Source organism: Acomys russatus, chromosome 1, assembly GCF_903995435.1.
Source record: "Acomys russatus chromosome 1, mAcoRus1.1, whole genome shotgun sequence".
Taxonomy (NCBI): Eukaryota; Metazoa; Chordata; class Mammalia; order Rodentia; family Muridae; genus Acomys; species Acomys russatus.
Window position 1 is genome coordinate 46,143,939 of NC_067137.1, and position 16,520 is coordinate 46,160,458.

The 16,520-nt window shown below is 40.0% G+C and overlaps 1 protein-coding gene across 1 annotated transcript in view; it reads left to right on the plus strand.

Annotated features, from left to right (window-relative positions):
• The window catches only part of Nampt (nicotinamide phosphoribosyltransferase), a 35,608-nt gene that overhangs the window by 7,784 nt on the left and 11,304 nt on the right, over positions 1-16,520 (plus strand). The window contains exons 2-7 of the mRNA XM_051144806.1: positions 1,417-1,573; positions 3,709-3,812; positions 5,709-5,837; positions 11,352-11,510; positions 12,089-12,225; positions 15,866-16,091. Of these exons, the coding sequence (XP_051000763.1) occupies positions 1,417-1,573; positions 3,709-3,812; positions 5,709-5,837; positions 11,352-11,510; positions 12,089-12,225; positions 15,866-16,091 (912 nt within the window). The remainder of the gene's footprint in view (positions 1-1,416; positions 1,574-3,708; positions 3,813-5,708; positions 5,838-11,351; positions 11,511-12,088; positions 12,226-15,865; positions 16,092-16,520) is intronic.

Sequence of the window (16,520 nt, forward strand, 5' to 3'; positions counted from 1 at the left end):
AGATTTACAAATAAATGCCTTAATTACACAGTTAGTTGCATTAGTGTGACAAAAACACTAAAATCAAATTGAAAGTCCAGTGAATAACTTTTCTTCAAATGGAAATTGCAAGTTTTTAACAGTGGCCCTTACCAAATGTATAGAATAGAAACTGTGATAAAAGACTTTGATGTTTTTAAGCTCATAAGAGTTAGATTGTATAGTAACTTACTTTTCATTCAGGAAGCAATTTGAGAAATAACAAAGTGGGACGCTCTGTTTCTGTTTTTAGATGTTTTAGTGCATCTTTTATGTATGTGTAGGGGCACACGTGCCATGGTGTCCAAATAGAAGACAGAGAATGGCATGCCGGAATCTGTCCTTGCCTACTGTGTCCCTAGGATTATTAGCAACAACTACCTTTATCTTCTGAGCCATATCACACAGCCCCTAAAACAGGCTTTCTGTTTGCTTGTGTTATTTCTTTTTGCTGCTGCTGTTGCTTTCATTCAGGTTTCTGTAGCACACCCTGGCAGCCAAGAATGTCCTCGGTGCCTCATAATTGCATAAAGCAGTGGGTCACAAGCACCCGCTTACCACACTCAGCAAGGACATCAGAGAGTACTGGTATTGGTTGGGCATTCTTGATCTAAAACTCAAAACCTGTTGAGCAGGATGTCAAACGGGACCAAAAATCCAAACCTGACCTCATAAAACAAGTCAGAGTCAAAATATGGAGGGTAGGAAGATGGCCCAGGCAGCAACATGACTGACAACCTGAGTTTGCTCTCCAACACCTGACATGAAAAGCTAGGCATGTGAGCACAGGCTCATAGTGCCAGTGCTGGGAAAGCAGAGGTGGAAGACCCCTGGGCTCACTGACCGAATTGGTAAGCTCCAGGTTTGATAAGAGATTCTGCCTCAAAAATAAAATGGAGAATGACTGAGGAAGACCTGAAATCAACGTCTGGCCCCTATACACCTGCATGCACATGTACACACACACAAACCTACACACAAAAATGATAAAAGTCTTATCCCCAAAATACAAGTACAGGCAAGTATTCCAAAACCCCCAGACTGAAGTGCCTCTAATCTCGAACATATCACTAAAAGTAAACAAGGGCACAACTTCTCTGAATCTGCCGCCTTGGTCTGCTTGATATGGTTGTGTACCTCAGACTGCAAAAAAAAGCTATACCCTAAGACCAGGTGAGAGCCTTTCCACCCTCAGTCACTTGCTTTGACTCTGAGGTAAGGTCTCCTTAGAAGGATTGTGGGGATACACCTGTCTCTTGCTTTGTGCAGCCAGGGTGGGGGGTTGACCAATAGCAAGCAAAAAACAACAATCTCTGACTTGGAAATAATTGCAAGGCTTGTCTGTTGTGCTTTTATTCTACTCAGTGCATCCTAATGAAAGTATTTTTCTTCATATAGGTTACTCACTATAAACAATACCCACCCAACACAAGCAAAGTTTATTCCTACTTTGAATGCCGTGAAAAGAAGACAGAAAACTCCAAAGTAAGGAAGGTGAAATACGAGGAAACAGTATTTTATGGGTTGCAGTACATTCTTAATAAGTACTTAAAAGGTATTGCTTTTCCCAGTATGTTTAAAACACTGCTTTTATGTGACTTCATATTTTTCTATATTGTTCTGTTCTGCTATTGGAAGTAAATTTTTGAGTAATCTAATTTTGATATTTAAATCAATCACCGCTTTAGATGCTATTTTGAGGGTTTTGTTTTTGAGACAATACCTTACTCTGTAGCCTAGGCTGGCCTTAAATTCGGTGAGTAGCTCAGGCTGTCTTCTGCCTCAGCCTCCCAAGTGTTAATATTATAGCATTGAGCTACTACCATGCCTACTTACTTTTGCAAACATTTTGATATATTAATTTGAATATATTAAATCTTAGAGTTTGTGATCGTATTTTCATTTAGGGAAATATTTGCTCTTTAAATCCATTGCTCACAGCTCTTAAACAATGGTGAAAGCTTAAAGTGGCTTTGACTAATTGTAAGCTCTCACCAGAGTCATTATTTAAATATAGGCTTTTAAGATTTACTTTTAATTGACTTTGTATCAATTTATTGTATAAGCATTTCGTTTACTATTGCTGGCCTTTAAGCTTAGGATCCATGCACAGTGAAAGAACCGATGAGTTATAGGCAAGGCTCATCTACAAGGCAGTGATATACCATGACAGACAGGGCTGATGCAGTGGAGTACTGCAGCCTGGAAACAACTCCTTCTTTTTCTGATAATAAAAATGCAGATTAAAAAAAAGTCTTAGATTTGTTGTGTATGTGTTAGGTGTTTTAAGTTAGAGAGGTTTTCTGAAATTGATGCGTTTCCAGAAAAAAGTTTCGGGCAGTCATACTCACAGGCCATTTTAGTATACTGTAGACTTAGCTATGCACTCAGAGCAACAGGGTTAATATTAATCTGAAAACTCATTTTGAATTATGGTAGATTTGACTAGAATATTTTTATATTGCTTTAGATATGCCCTAAGGTTTCATTTTTCAAAACTGTTTACAATAGTGGGTTTATTTCTAAATGTATTTAAAATAGGAAAATTCCCTCCAGTAATTTTCAGGGGTCACTTGTTTATTGAAGCCATTTACAACATGCTTTGTAATGGAGACTTTCTTAAACCCAAACACTGTAACACTACACAGTACTATGCACCAGCTTAAACTACATACTTAGGAGTGACAGTTGGAAAACACTGAAAGTCTGTTGTCTGTGGGTAGACTGTTGTGTGTCTGTAAGAACAGAGACATATGTACATACAGTAAGAACACTGCAGGTCATAGCAGACACTAGTCTTGAATATTTTAAGCAGCATTTGTTGACATTGTATGGTATAACAGCATGCACAGTGCAAAATGCACATGTGTGTATTCAGACCCAACTGGATGAAGTTGTATGATCCAACACAGGTGAACATGGCCAAAATCCACTTTGAATTCCTTACATGTGTGGTTTTGAATTAACTTTTGGCACTTACACGTTCAGAAGTTTTTACTGTTGTCAAATTTTTATAAAACTGGTTCTACATCCCTATCAGTTTCGCTCTAGGCCAGTGTTTGCTAAGCAGCTGTGGATCTTAAGCCATGTATTTCTTACTACCATCCTGTAAGTAGATACATTGTCCTCATCCTCATTATACAGATAAGAAAAGCTAGCTAAGAATCGGGGTGGGTGTAAAACATTAGTAATTGTGGAAATTGCTGATTTGCAAGTCCCAGAGACATCTCTGAAGAAAGTTTACCTGGAAAATTATAGATTATCTTAAAGTTAAAGAATTGCCAAAAGTATTGGGGATAGGGTTGTTTGTTCTGTTTGATGCTATGTATGTGATTTTCTGTTCTTTACTTGTTTGTTTTCATTTTTCAAGACAGAGTCTCACCGTGTAACCCAGGCTGGCTTCAAAACTCATAATCCTCCTGCCTTGGCTTTGTGAGTGCTTCATTAATGAGTCTGAGCCCCTGTGCTTGGCTGTTCCTGTACTTTTAAAATAAATGAGCATTTATGCTTAGGGTGAACTCCTGGAAGGACAGGCTCCTTTCTGAATCTGATCTTGACCTGATGACACTCGTTTCATCTTCTATGTCCCTTTCAGTCATAACGGGGTGAGAGAGCAGGAGATAGTGCTGAGGTGACACAGCAGTTGAGAGTGCATTTCAGAGTGTAAGCAAAGCCTGTGTGTCCTTTCAGGTAAAGTAGTGACCAAAGAGAAAATTCAAGAGGCCAAAGAAGTGTACAAAGAACATTTCCAAGATGACGTCTTTAATGAAAGAGGATGGAACTACATTCTTGAGGTAAAATTGGCTGTCGGGTTTTATCTATTTTGATTTTCATTTAGTTAAAAATTTCTCGCCATGGAATTTGACTAGAAAATTCAATGATCACTAAAGCTTTTTGTTGATGATTTAAGTATAATGGTTGTCTTTAGATATTCTTACCAAAAAATTGTAGGCAACATTTGGTTCTCTCCTGTAACATGAATCATTAACAGATAGTTTACAGTAGATGTAAGTAATATGCTATGTAACTTAGAGTTTAAATAACTCATGTTTTTGAAAGATAACTTAATACATTTCTGGAAAATATACCTTAGAAATGGAAATAAACTAATAATTTTTAAAAGGTATGATTACTTCGCAGTTTCAAATGTTATTTTTAACTTCCTCAAGTGAAAGTAGATGCTATGAATTTATTACAACATGATAAAGAACTTTTTCTCCCCAAATAGTCAAAATAGTTTGGTGTAGCTCTTTGGAGTTGTCGCTTATTTTTTACTTTACTATAATGCCCTAAGCATCCAAATACTGGTAATTGAATTAATTATAAGAGCAAAAGACATCTAGTGGTTTCTATATTACTACACTACACTAAGATAGAAAAGTTATGCAGCATATCAAATCCATCACAATTACAAATATTTGTAACTTTCATACATAAAATAAAATGAACTTTATCTTTTTATGTTAAAATGGCATGCCTGTGGTTTTTTGACAAAGTGGGAGAATCACACCACATTGTATATGTGTAGGCCATGCTAATGTGCCTCCATCATCACTCCCTTCGGTGAGGTTTGTTTTGAAGATAATATGCAGTGCTGAGTGTGTAATTTCTAGTGCCAGTCTTTTGATTATGTGTTCAGGAAATCTTAGGGTTCACTAGACATAATCTGGCCTGGCTCAGTCTACAGTCAGGCCTAGGCTGTTAAATGACTCCCCAAGGTCTTGCCGATAGGTTTAGGATCAAACCACATTTGTAAAGAAGTGTTCTTCTGCTATGTCCTGATGCCTCCAGTCTTTCATCTCACAGTTTTTTCTTATGTAAATGCTGTGTCTTGAAGTACATAAAGTCTTGGGATTCCCATAACAACTTGCCTTCTACACAAGGATTAATTATAACTTTCAGCTTGAGAAAGGGTTGTGCTAAGACAGCATGATTAAAGCAACTTATAGAAGAGTTTATTGGGGGGCATACATTTTCAATAGTTGAGTTCTATGACCATCATAGGAGGGAGTTGATGGAGCAGTGGCTAACAGCTTACTTCCTTCTCCACAAGGCAGAGAAAAATGTCCACCTCCCCAGTGACACACCTCCTCCAACAAGGCCATACTTCTTAATCCTTCCCAGACAGTTCTGCCATCTGGGAACCAAGTATTCAAGTATATGAAGTTATGGGGCTATAGCTTAAATGTTGGCATTGAATGTCAGGGTCTTCGTGCTTTTAAAAGTCTACTGCCAGAAAAGAGATAAAACTTACAAATCTTCTATAGTGATTTTCTTTTCTTTATGTGTTCTTTAACACTAGTCTTTAATCTTTCCTTCTGTTTTTCATGTGTGAAAATGACCTGTGCAGAACAGGTTGTTTTTATAAAGTATCTTAGTTTGAGCTTACTCTTTGACTTTTCTGAACAAGTCAGAGAAGTGCTATTTTGATCAGTGTTGATCCTAAGTGGTAGGTGTTCTTAGCAGAAACTGCATGAAGTAGATCGGTACCTAAATTGTTAATCCTTTTAACCCACTTTAGAAGCTGCAGGGTACTACTGAACAACTAGACCTGTACCCTCTGCGGTGGTAAAAGTTTAGTTTTCATAAAATGTAAAAACCAAAAAAAAAAAAAAAAAACAAAACCTTAATACAGCAGGCAGCTGCATATCTGCTGTTGAATGAATGGGTGTATTGTTGCCTCCTGCCAGAAATACGATGGTCATCTTCCAATTGAAGTGAAGGCTGTTCCCGAGGGCTCAGTCATCCCCAGAGGGAATGTGCTGTTCACAGTGGAGAACACGGACCCAGAGTGCTACTGGCTGACCAATTGGATTGAGGTGAGTGGGGGTTTGCTTTTTTCAGAATTTAGAATTCTGTCTTGGTGATTAAAGATTTAAAAACAAACAACAACAACAAATAACATTGAACTGAGAATCTGGTAAGTTTGCTACTATCAGTAAAGTTGTGTAATCTGCAGTTAATTCCTGTTTCAGCTTCCTCATCAATGAATGATAGTTGGACTAAATGATCTTTTAGGTCCTTCTAATGAAATCTGATCTTAGGAGATTCTGTCTAACTCAAAGGACCAATAATGGTTACTCATTTGGCTCATTTGACTTCTGTCTTAAAATTGTTTTTGTTTCTTTTAGCACTGCTAGGGCTGGGATCCAGGACCAGTGCACACTAGGCAACTCTCACTAAACTCCATCTCCAGCCTCTTTTTTTTTTTTTTTTTTTTTTTTTCAAAAAGTTTTTTGAGGCAAGGTCTTAGAAAGTTACTCAGGCAGGCTTTGAATTGGCTGCCCTCCTGCCTCCACCTCCCAAAGAGCTGCTACACCAAGCCAGCTGATCCCTCGTCATTTTACAGGTATGCTAGCATGGAGTATAATGAGAAAAGCAGCCCATGTCCATCTAATAACTGCAGACTTCTGCTGGACATCCTGTACCTATTAGAGCAGTGAAGTTTTCAGCTTCTAATCTAAATATAGACATGGTTCTGTGTTCCTACTGTTTAATTTCTAAGTCGAAAAGAACGGTGTCACGGACATGAAGATAAGTCAGTCGTAGAGGCTTTGCTTGACAAAGTTCTAGAGACCCCTGACTCTCCAGCATGATCTCTAGACATCTAGAACAGCTGTTGAGGCAGAAGGACACATATGTAATCTGATTTTTGTTTCTATTTTTGCCTTTTTGGCATGGGGGGAGGCTCCTTACATGTATCAGTGTGGCTCCACATTGCCACAGTCACAGTTTTGATGAAGATAATATCTAGCTTATTGATGGATTACTATAATAGTTCATCTGCGGAAGAAATAACACTAAGTCTATGCTATATAGTCAAACTCTGAATTAACTGTAGCTAGAAGTAAATGACAATCAATCTTAGTTTGTGTTCACAGATTTTGAATTTGGAAGATAAAAGATAAAGACATAGGAGTCGCTGGGCATGGTGGTGCACATCTTTAATCCCAGCACTCAGGAGACAGAGGCAGGCGGTTCACTGTGAGTTCAAGGCCAGCCTGGTCTTCAAAGATAGTCCAGGACAGCCAAAACTACACAGAGAAACCTTGTCTCAAAACACCAAAAAAAACAAAAAAAAACATAAGAGTCAGGGAAGGGCTTGGGGATTTGGTTTTGTTAGTACTGGAGATGGAGCCCAGCGCACAAGACAGCGTACATGCTAAGCACATACCTGTCGCTCTAAGATGTGTCCCTGCCTGTAGTAGAGTGGTTCTCAACCACACTACCTCAGCTAGTACATGCACACTAGCATTTTGTCCTCAAGCCATGAGGCACACTGATCACTTCCACTGTGTAGCTGAGGAGCCCCTCATTCAGTCCTGCCTGCTGGGATCAGTTGACTTTCCAGAGGCAGATAAAGAGTGTGCAGTGGGAGCTGGAGGGGGCTTAGTGGTTAAAGTAATTCCTCACAGTCTTGTAAACATGGGAGTACAGATTCCAAGAACCCATGTAAATGCTAGGTGGGCTTAATAGAAGACAGAGACAGAATCCCCAGAGCAAGCCAGGGAGACCAGCTCTGGGTTTGATTGAGAGACCCTGTCTCAATGAATAAAATGGAAGAGCAATCCTGGATGATTCCCAACATGAAGCTCAGGTATCCATATACACAGACACACACACACACACACACACACACACACACACACACACACACACACACACACACACACACACTTGAAAAGTGAAGAAAGTAAAAGAAAAAAAAAAGATTAAATAATTAGCATGTCACCTTCTCCTTAGAGTTTTCCTTTATACTCTTCTGAAAGTGACTGTTTAATGATTGTCGTTATCTTTGGTATATTTTACTAAGAAGCCACAAAGTTAAAAAAAAAATAATTATCACATGGCTTAGAGTGGTAGCTAGCAAAATGTAATTAGCATTTGTTCCCCTCTCTCCTTTGATAAATACCAGTTTTAATTTTAAAAAATTATTAAACAAATGGTGCTATAGAGATGGCTCAATGGTAAGAGTATTTGCTGCGCCCGTGTGAGAATCTGAGTCACAGTGACCAGTAACCACACAAAAAGCTAGCAAGGCCATGTGCACCTTCACATGCTGGGTAGGGGTGGGAGGACAGGGAAATTACTAGAGCTTGCTGACAACCAGCAGCACCAAAAATCAATGAACTCCAACTGCAAAAAGAGTTCTCATTCTCCTCGAGGGAGCAAGGCAAAGGAGAGAAGAGGCCACTGAGCACCCTTCTTCCTCTGCAAGGGCACATGCACACAAACTGCTAAACATAAGTGGAGTCACTATTTCTTTTGTAGAAATCCATCCTGAGTCCTCAGCTCTGAGTTTCCCACTGGATACTTAAAATCTGTTGCCCAACACAGCAAACTGACTACTTACAAACTTGAACATGCTTGTCCTTTAACATACTTAAAGGACATCAGACAGCTCACTTCCCTCTCTGAATGTGTGTTTGAAACAGTGAATAACTTTGTAGATGGCCACTCACCTGAGTGAGCATTGGTGCCAGGAAAAGCCTCCTAGTCCTTTCAAACTATATCTCCAGATAAGTTTAATAAGAGAGCCTAGGAGCTCTGTAGAGGCTTTCAGGCATACAAGTGGGCTGAGGAACAAGCACATTAGGCCAGACACTCTCTTATGACTAAATAACAGAATGAAACTTTCTGGTACTAAAAGATGATTTTAAAAGATTACAGTGATGAAATGCTATTTCAAAGATGGAGAAACTGAGGCCTGCCAGGGGAGCAGATGGGAGAATAGCCACATCATTTCAGTTACATAAGTGCCATTGTAAAAAGCACTTCTGAAAGCACGGGTCTCAGTTTGCTGCTAAAACCTGTCTTGATCTGTGCGGGCATACTGCTATTTGGAAATGTTGCTGTCAAGGCCTGCCTGCCTGCCTCCTACCGTAGACCTTGGACTAGCCCAAATTGTAGAGGGGTGTGGTTCTACAGCACTGTAACACACACACACACCTTTGCTTCTTACATCTACAGTGTCGTTTGTAGAGGGGTGTGCTACTACAGCAGTATAATTTAAGCTGGATTGTTGGTGTTGTGCGGGAGCACTGTCTCTGATAGTTTCTCTGTCGTGTTAACACAACTAGAGTTTTTCAGGTTGTGCTTTATTTATCTTTGCCATACTCCTGGGAAAAAAAAACTGATGGCCAAGCTTAATTAAAATATAGAGGTGAGCTAGGTATAGTACACACTTTTAATCCCAGCACTCAGGCCTCTGAGTTCAAGGCCAGCCAGGGCGACATAGTGACAAACAAATGTAGAGCTGATTGGACTTGATTCAATAAATCCATCTTGGTGCTTGGCACAAAAATTAGAGTAAGATACCTTATTAAGGTCCTTTATGGGAGAATGGCAGCTTGTTAGCTAACTGAATATAAATATGAAAATGTATGATGAGTTGGTATTAGAGGAATGGGAAATTCTGTCCTAGGAATCATAAAATTGCAGGGGGCGGGGGGGAGTTAAAAGAGCTGAGGGGGTGGACATAGTTCAGTAAAGGTGGCAGTGTGAAAATGAAAGCTGTAGTGACAGAGCTGTTTAAGGTGGTAAACATGACAAGACCATAGTAGACCTCATGTCTATTTGAATTGCCATTGCCTCCCATACCTCACGGAAAGCAGATAGATGGCAATTAAACTTTGTGAGGAGCCAGACATGGTGGCAGAAGCAGGAATAAGTTCAAGGCTGACTTTGACAACACAGTGAGCTCCTGTCTTAATTGAATAATTAATGCTTTGTAAAGAATGATAGAACCAAAAGTTGGGCGTGGTGCATGCCCATAATGCCAGCATTCAGGGATGCAAAGGCAGGCTGATCTCTGAGTTTGAGGCCAGCCTGATCTACAAAGCGAGTCCAGGACAGCCAGGACTCCAAGAGAACCCCTGTTTCAAAAAACAGACGAAAAGATGACAGAGCCTGTCTAAAGCTCATATTGGAATGATACCCAGTGGCAGAGTGAAGCACAGGTCACAGGCTAACACTGGATTTAGGATCATGATTGGTAGTGGGGTCAGAAGAGGAATTTCGTGAGGTCAGAGGTGAGAAGTGCGTCAGTCTGTTGTCTAACAAACCATTCCTAGACTTTGTAGATTTATACAGCTATTGTTCCTGTAGTTTTGTGATTTCCCCTGATGTTCCTCGGGTCTTGCTTGGATTTAAACACCTGCCTTCAGCTAAACTAGGCAACCCCTCAGGCAGGCAGGCAGTGAAAGGGGGTGGGGGAGCGCACACACAGAGACAAAGAGAGAGACAAGCTTGATCATAGGATAACCCAGAATCAAGGAGTGAGGGCTGGAGCTTCAAATGAGCGGAGGAGCTTAGAGGACACTATTAATTAATTCAGCCACAGGACTAAACCACAGTAGTTTTCTTTTTAGATTAGCAGATTATGATGGCTAACATAAAATAATCTCTCTTTACTTGTTTCATTTACTGATCACTTAGCTTATGTTTATTTAGTAAGTCTGGTTCGTACAATTTATATCAAAAATGAACAGTCTTTTTCATTGAGCTCAGATATCTATTGTTACCATTTTAGTAATGATATCTTTTAGCTTTTTTTCAAAGTAGATTGGAAGCTGCTTCTGAAAACATACTGTCAGGCTTAGAAAGTAAAAATGGAAATTTATCATCCTAGGATGAAGTACTAAATTCTCAATCCAAATTAACTAGCATTATTCTATGGTTACACACCAGCATGAATTTGGAGTTTCTGGCAGCCAAGAAAAAAGTGAAACTATAGAACAGTTGTACTAGAAAGTAAGAACCTAACAACTGTTCTTCACATAGTTACTTCACCTCTTTCTTACAACAAGCTTTAATAAAAGCTAAGGAAGCAAAGCATGTGTCTCCAAATGGAATTCTCTAATGTTAGTAGCCCTACTAGAACCAAGTTGGTCTAAAGGAGTAACGACATGACTACTTTAAGTAAGTACTTCTTAGAGTCTAGTGCAAAGTCAGAGCTGTTGTGTGGGCCTGTTTGGTGCAGACCCACACAAGTAAAGAAATCAAGAACAACCATTTAGGAACTTAGGACAGTTTGATGCTACCTCAACATGAGCTGGTCCTTCATCGGTCACTCAAAACATTTTCCTCTTTGTAGCTTTGAATCAAAAGTTTGTTTGGAGTTGTCTCCCTGAGGCTTCGAGAGCTCACTTACTTCCTTTTACAGTGATGGAACGACACTACGTCTGCAGTGCACCTCGTGTCTATCTCCTCAGAGAGCCAACTGAAGTTTCTAAGAGTCCAGATGTACAGGATGTTTCTTCTGAGAAAGCTGTGATTTCTCCCAAAAGAAACCCAATATTTTATGATTCTAATGTGGTTAATTTTTGTTACAGACTATTCTTGTTCAATCCTGGTATCCAATTACAGTGGCCACAAATTCGAGAGAGCAGAAGAAAATATTGGCCAAATATTTGTTAGAAACTTCTGGTAACTTAGATGGTCTAGAATACAAGTTACATGACTTCGGTTATAGAGGCGTCTCTTCGCAAGAGGTAAGAAACCAAGATGAGTCTCCTGGAATGCAATGTAGATTGTTGGTGCTGTATTAGCTTCTTTTGTTGCCATGAGAAAACATCATTACCAAAAGCAACAGATGGAAGGAAGTTTTGAGGGACAGGAGGCCAAGAGCCTACACTTCCAAATGCAAGCGTGAAGCACAGTGAGAAAATTGGAAGTGCCATGAGGCTCAAGCCATGAAGGCTCCTCCACACGCACCACCAGGTGTTCCAGTGTCTGAGCCTATAATAGGGAACATTCGCATCTAAACCAGAACAGTGACAAGCCACCGTCAACTGGCCAGCATAGCACTGGGACAGCTTGCTTTTAAGTAGGCCATTTCTTGCGATTCTGGAGACATAGTCAACAGATAACCCAACACCTACTGTGTGTCCTGTTCCCAGTGTGTGGAGCACACCTCTCAGCACGTGTCCCATGGAGGGTAGACAGACAGGTGCAGTGCGTACTGGAACAGAGCAGCACACGCACAGGGCTGAGACACTGGTGAGAAGTGGGTGAGGCAGGTGGCTGTTATGCTCCTCTTTTGAATTTTGGTTTGTGCTTGATCTTCCAGACTGCTGGCATAGGGGCGTCTGCTCATTTGGTTAACTTCAAAGGAACAGATACAGTGGCGGGAATTGCTCTAATTAAAAAGTACTATGGGACAAAAGATCCTGTTCCAGGCTACTCTGTTCCAGCAGCAGAGCACAGGTAAAACTGAGTTTGTTCTCAATCTCATGTTTGTTATTTGAACACTTGCCGTGCATGCACAAAGCCCTGGTTCTATCTGTGGCCCTGCAAACAAACACTTGCTCTATAAAACTTGTTTGAACTTGTTATTTGTAACTCGGCAATGCCTTACCTGACAACAGAGCCAGATGCTAAGTAAACTTTGATGGACAGTACTGGATAGTCACACTTTTTATAAGAGTAGCACCCAGCAGGACTAGCACTTTGAACCTCTCTAGTAAAAGAATTGAAGAGCTTTCCCAGCATTTAACAGTTGCCATGTTGGGATTTTATTTTAAGGAATGATTTTTCACTTGCTGCATTGCTTATGCAGATTTTTCTTCATTGAATGAAGACTGAAAATGTTGTATGTGCTGGGTTTTTTCCCTTGCTTTTCTATATGATCTCACCTATCTTGCCCAGAAAATTGTCTTCTGGACCCAGTGTTTTCAATTCTAGATAAGACATTTTAATAAAAATATTTTAAACATAGTAAAGGTGTTCTGATTCTCCTACGCTTACTTATTTACTCTTACTAAACCATCTCAAGATACACTAGAGAATTATAATCCTGGTTGCAGGCAGTCTGGTTCTAGAGCTCCCTTTATTGGAGGTAAACAGCATGTGTGGTAAGTGTATGTCAAACCTTGTCCACATTTGAGTATAGAACAAGCTGGAACTTATGACTCTCTGACACATAGTAACTCACCAGCTCTCATGTGCAAGGCAGTCTGCTGGGTACTGCAAGGGACAGAAAGATACAAAGCTGATCCTCTGAAGATAAAAATAGTACTCTAGTAACAGTTGCTCTGTTTGCTAAGCATTTTTATTTAAAGAAGCACAATTAGGGTGTTTGTTGTAGCCGCAAACAAGCTGAAGAGAGTTCCTATCCATTGGCCAGATCAAAAAAGCTTTTATAGAGACAATATGTGGAATCTTGACTTCTTAAGAGAATGATAAAATTTGATTGAACATTTTCTGTGTAATACTTTTTCATGTTTTACCAATTACTAAGCATTATAATAGAGTATATGCATGCTTTAGGGGACTAAGGGCTGAAACAGGTATGTCAAAGTGAAAGTTAATTTATTAAGAACCTTAATGTTGAGTGTTAGCAGTGTGTACATTATGCTGGCTTGTTTGTTTGTTTTTTAATACAGGGTCTCATTTAGCCCAGGCTGGCCTCAAACGTATTATGTAGCTTGAACTCCTGATTCTCTGCCTCTGTTTCCAAAGTGCTGTGATTATATCCAGCTCTAGCTTACTATTAATTAGACATTTTCACAGAAAAGTAGATCCTGAAGTTTTGAGCAAATGATATATTAGAAATAGTTTTTACGTTATTTAGATAGCAGCAAAGCAGAAACACTAGAATGTAGGCTTTTTAGGAAATTGTATAGGGAACAGTAGCCTTGGGGAGGTCAGGTCCAGAGCTAGGTGGCTGAATGAATGCAAAGAAGTTGATAAACACCAGGTAAAATTGCTAACCTGCGATTCAGGAGAAGAGATTCGCTAACCGTAAGAAGACTGCTATGTGGGAGGGCCGTTGGAGGACTTTTTCATGAAAGTGTCAAGATTAAGAAATGGAAAGTTGTGGGTGTTAAGTGATGAAAGTTTTTGAGTTTCTCTTTGTGTATACACGTCTTTTACACGTTTACTGTAGTAATCACACAGCGGGCTGCCAGCTGAATACATCTTGAAGTTGTAGTACATGCTATCCCCTGAGTCTAAGACACGGAAAGTCTCTTGGGGCTTCTGGGCTAAATGAAGAGGACACTGTGTGCATACACAGGGTGGAAGCCCCGTGTACTTCATGGTCCCATAATATTTTCTCTCTGACTGAAAGTGACTTAAGAGCTGACACAGTGGGTGGTTTGCGTACCTCATTCATCCCTCTTTGCTTCCATTTCTATCCAACCACACAAAAGGAGAAGCTGCAAGTTGACAACAGAAGACCATTTAGGACAAATCTGCAACAGCTCTACACCATAGCTGCTCTTGTAAATATCTCCTTAGAGAATTTGACTCAAGAAGTCAAGGTCATTCAGTTAGGCACCGTTTCCCCTCAGACTAGAAAGGTGTCAGCCCAATCTGACGAGTGGATTGGAGCAGTGGCATCATTAAAAGAAAGCCACTGATGGTCTGTAGAAATGCCGTCCTAGAGAAGTAGGTGTTTGGGTGATGCTGTGCAGAAGTTGCGTCCCATGTGTCTGTGGGGTGGATAAAGAGTTCCAGTGTCTAAGAGAGCCAGGCTCCCAGTTACATGGAAGGAGAAAGGAAGACATTCCAAAACACTGAAATGTGGAAGGTGACATTGAAGTCAAGGGAAAGAGAAACATGCATTAGGAAAGTTCAGCAACTAACTGACAGTGGCTAACAGACCAGTGTGCACAAACAACAGCCTGGGGCTGACAATATGGACTTACGCAGTAGGAGCTGCTTAAGCTACATAAGACTAGCAGTTGGTTCTATGTTGTGAATCTCCAGGGTTGGTGACCCCTGAGTTTAATTCTCTGACTTAGGACACGAGCCATTCTGATGAGAGTGGGCTTCTCATCTGTGTCTTCCCCGTAGCATGCAGACAACTGCATGAAGTGTGATGTCATAGCCACTGGTTTATAAGAAGTGTTCACTATGATGTGACTTGTATAAATAGGCCCTTTCTTGATTTAATGAGTGTAGTCTTATTTATAGTCCTCAAACTCATCTGCTGGCTACCCCTAACGACCACTGACAGAGAAAAGGTGTTTACTTTAGCCTGTTAGGATAAAAAGAATAACCTAAAATTACAACTCCTGAGTTCATTGAATATAGTTAGTTGACTTCCCATCCTCATCAAGGAATACCTGAGAAAATCATCTTAAAGGAGGAACACAATATGGCTCGTGGTGTCAGGTTTGCCCTTAGTTGCTTGGTACAGTGGGCCACTGTGGGCCAATGGCAAGGTCATAAGTTACTCTTTTCTAACAGAAGCTTTTACATTTTACTTTCTGACTTAAATTACGTTATACTTAAACTAAGTGTTAAGATTCTTGTTCCTTGAGCACATATTAATAAGGAACCTATCAGTAAACTGTATCACTGCTTATTACTGGGCATTTTAAGATAAAACAATTATAATTATATAGTATATACTGTTTATACAGTATAAATAATTGCTTCTAAGTATAAGATTTTGGAAGAACAGACAGACATGTGGCTTGGTATACAGTTTCAGAAATTTGTAGAGAAGAACCAAGTGCTAGCGTTGCCAAGCAAAAATGGGAGCATATATTCCCACTTCCTAACATCTTGGAAGTCTGTGTGTGCTTTCAGCTCACGGACTGAGTAGAATGAGGGATGCTGAAACTAAACTTGGTTTGTTATTGATTAGCTACTGATTTCAGAGCTAAGTGATAATAACTACTAAGTGAATATAAAAACTTGTAGTCCTAAAAACGAGATGGCCAAGGAGTGGTTTGGCCCAAGCATCTCATTTTTGCCGTCTGATGTGCACTTTACTAACTGAGCTCCTTCCCTGTGACACTGGTACTGTGGTGTGATGAGTAAGGTGGTTAATGACGCTTCAGAAACAGGTCGTGTGTCTGCCTGAGTCAATCTGTACTTTCACTTTGTTTTCTAGTACCATAACAGCTTGGGGGAAAGACCACGAAAAAGATGCTTTTGAACACATAGTAACACAGTTCTCATCAGTGCCTGTGTCTGTAGTCAGCGATAGCTATGACATCTATAATGCGTGTGAGAAAATATGGGGTGAAGACCTAAGGCATTTAATAGTATCGAGAAGTACAGAGGCACCACTTATCATTAGACCTGATTCTGGAAACCCACTGGACACTGTGTTGAAGGTAAGTTATAATCTATACTATTAGTGCCTGTACACCAGCTGCTTCGCTACTCATCTGGGTAGACATCATTTCACGGCTCTCCGGGAAAGTCTCCTATTTTTCAGAGTTTTAACTCAGAGACAGAGCAATAAATTTTCCCAAGGTCACACTTTAATTACAGAGAAAGGATATAAAGGTTAGTTTACTTCTATATTGTCAAGTAGATGGTTAAGGGCTGCTGAATACTTCCTGTGTGCCTTCAGAATTAGTAGCATCCCCACCTTACTCAGGCTCTCGCTTTAAGCAGCTTACTTATGGTCTGTTCCATTTATTAGAAATCACTGTTACAACTTTGAAGTTGTTAGTACAGAAGGCGTGTGTTCAGAGTCATAAGGAACACAGATAATTCAAAACCGCTTCAAGGTCTGCCTGCTGGAGATAATACTGCGT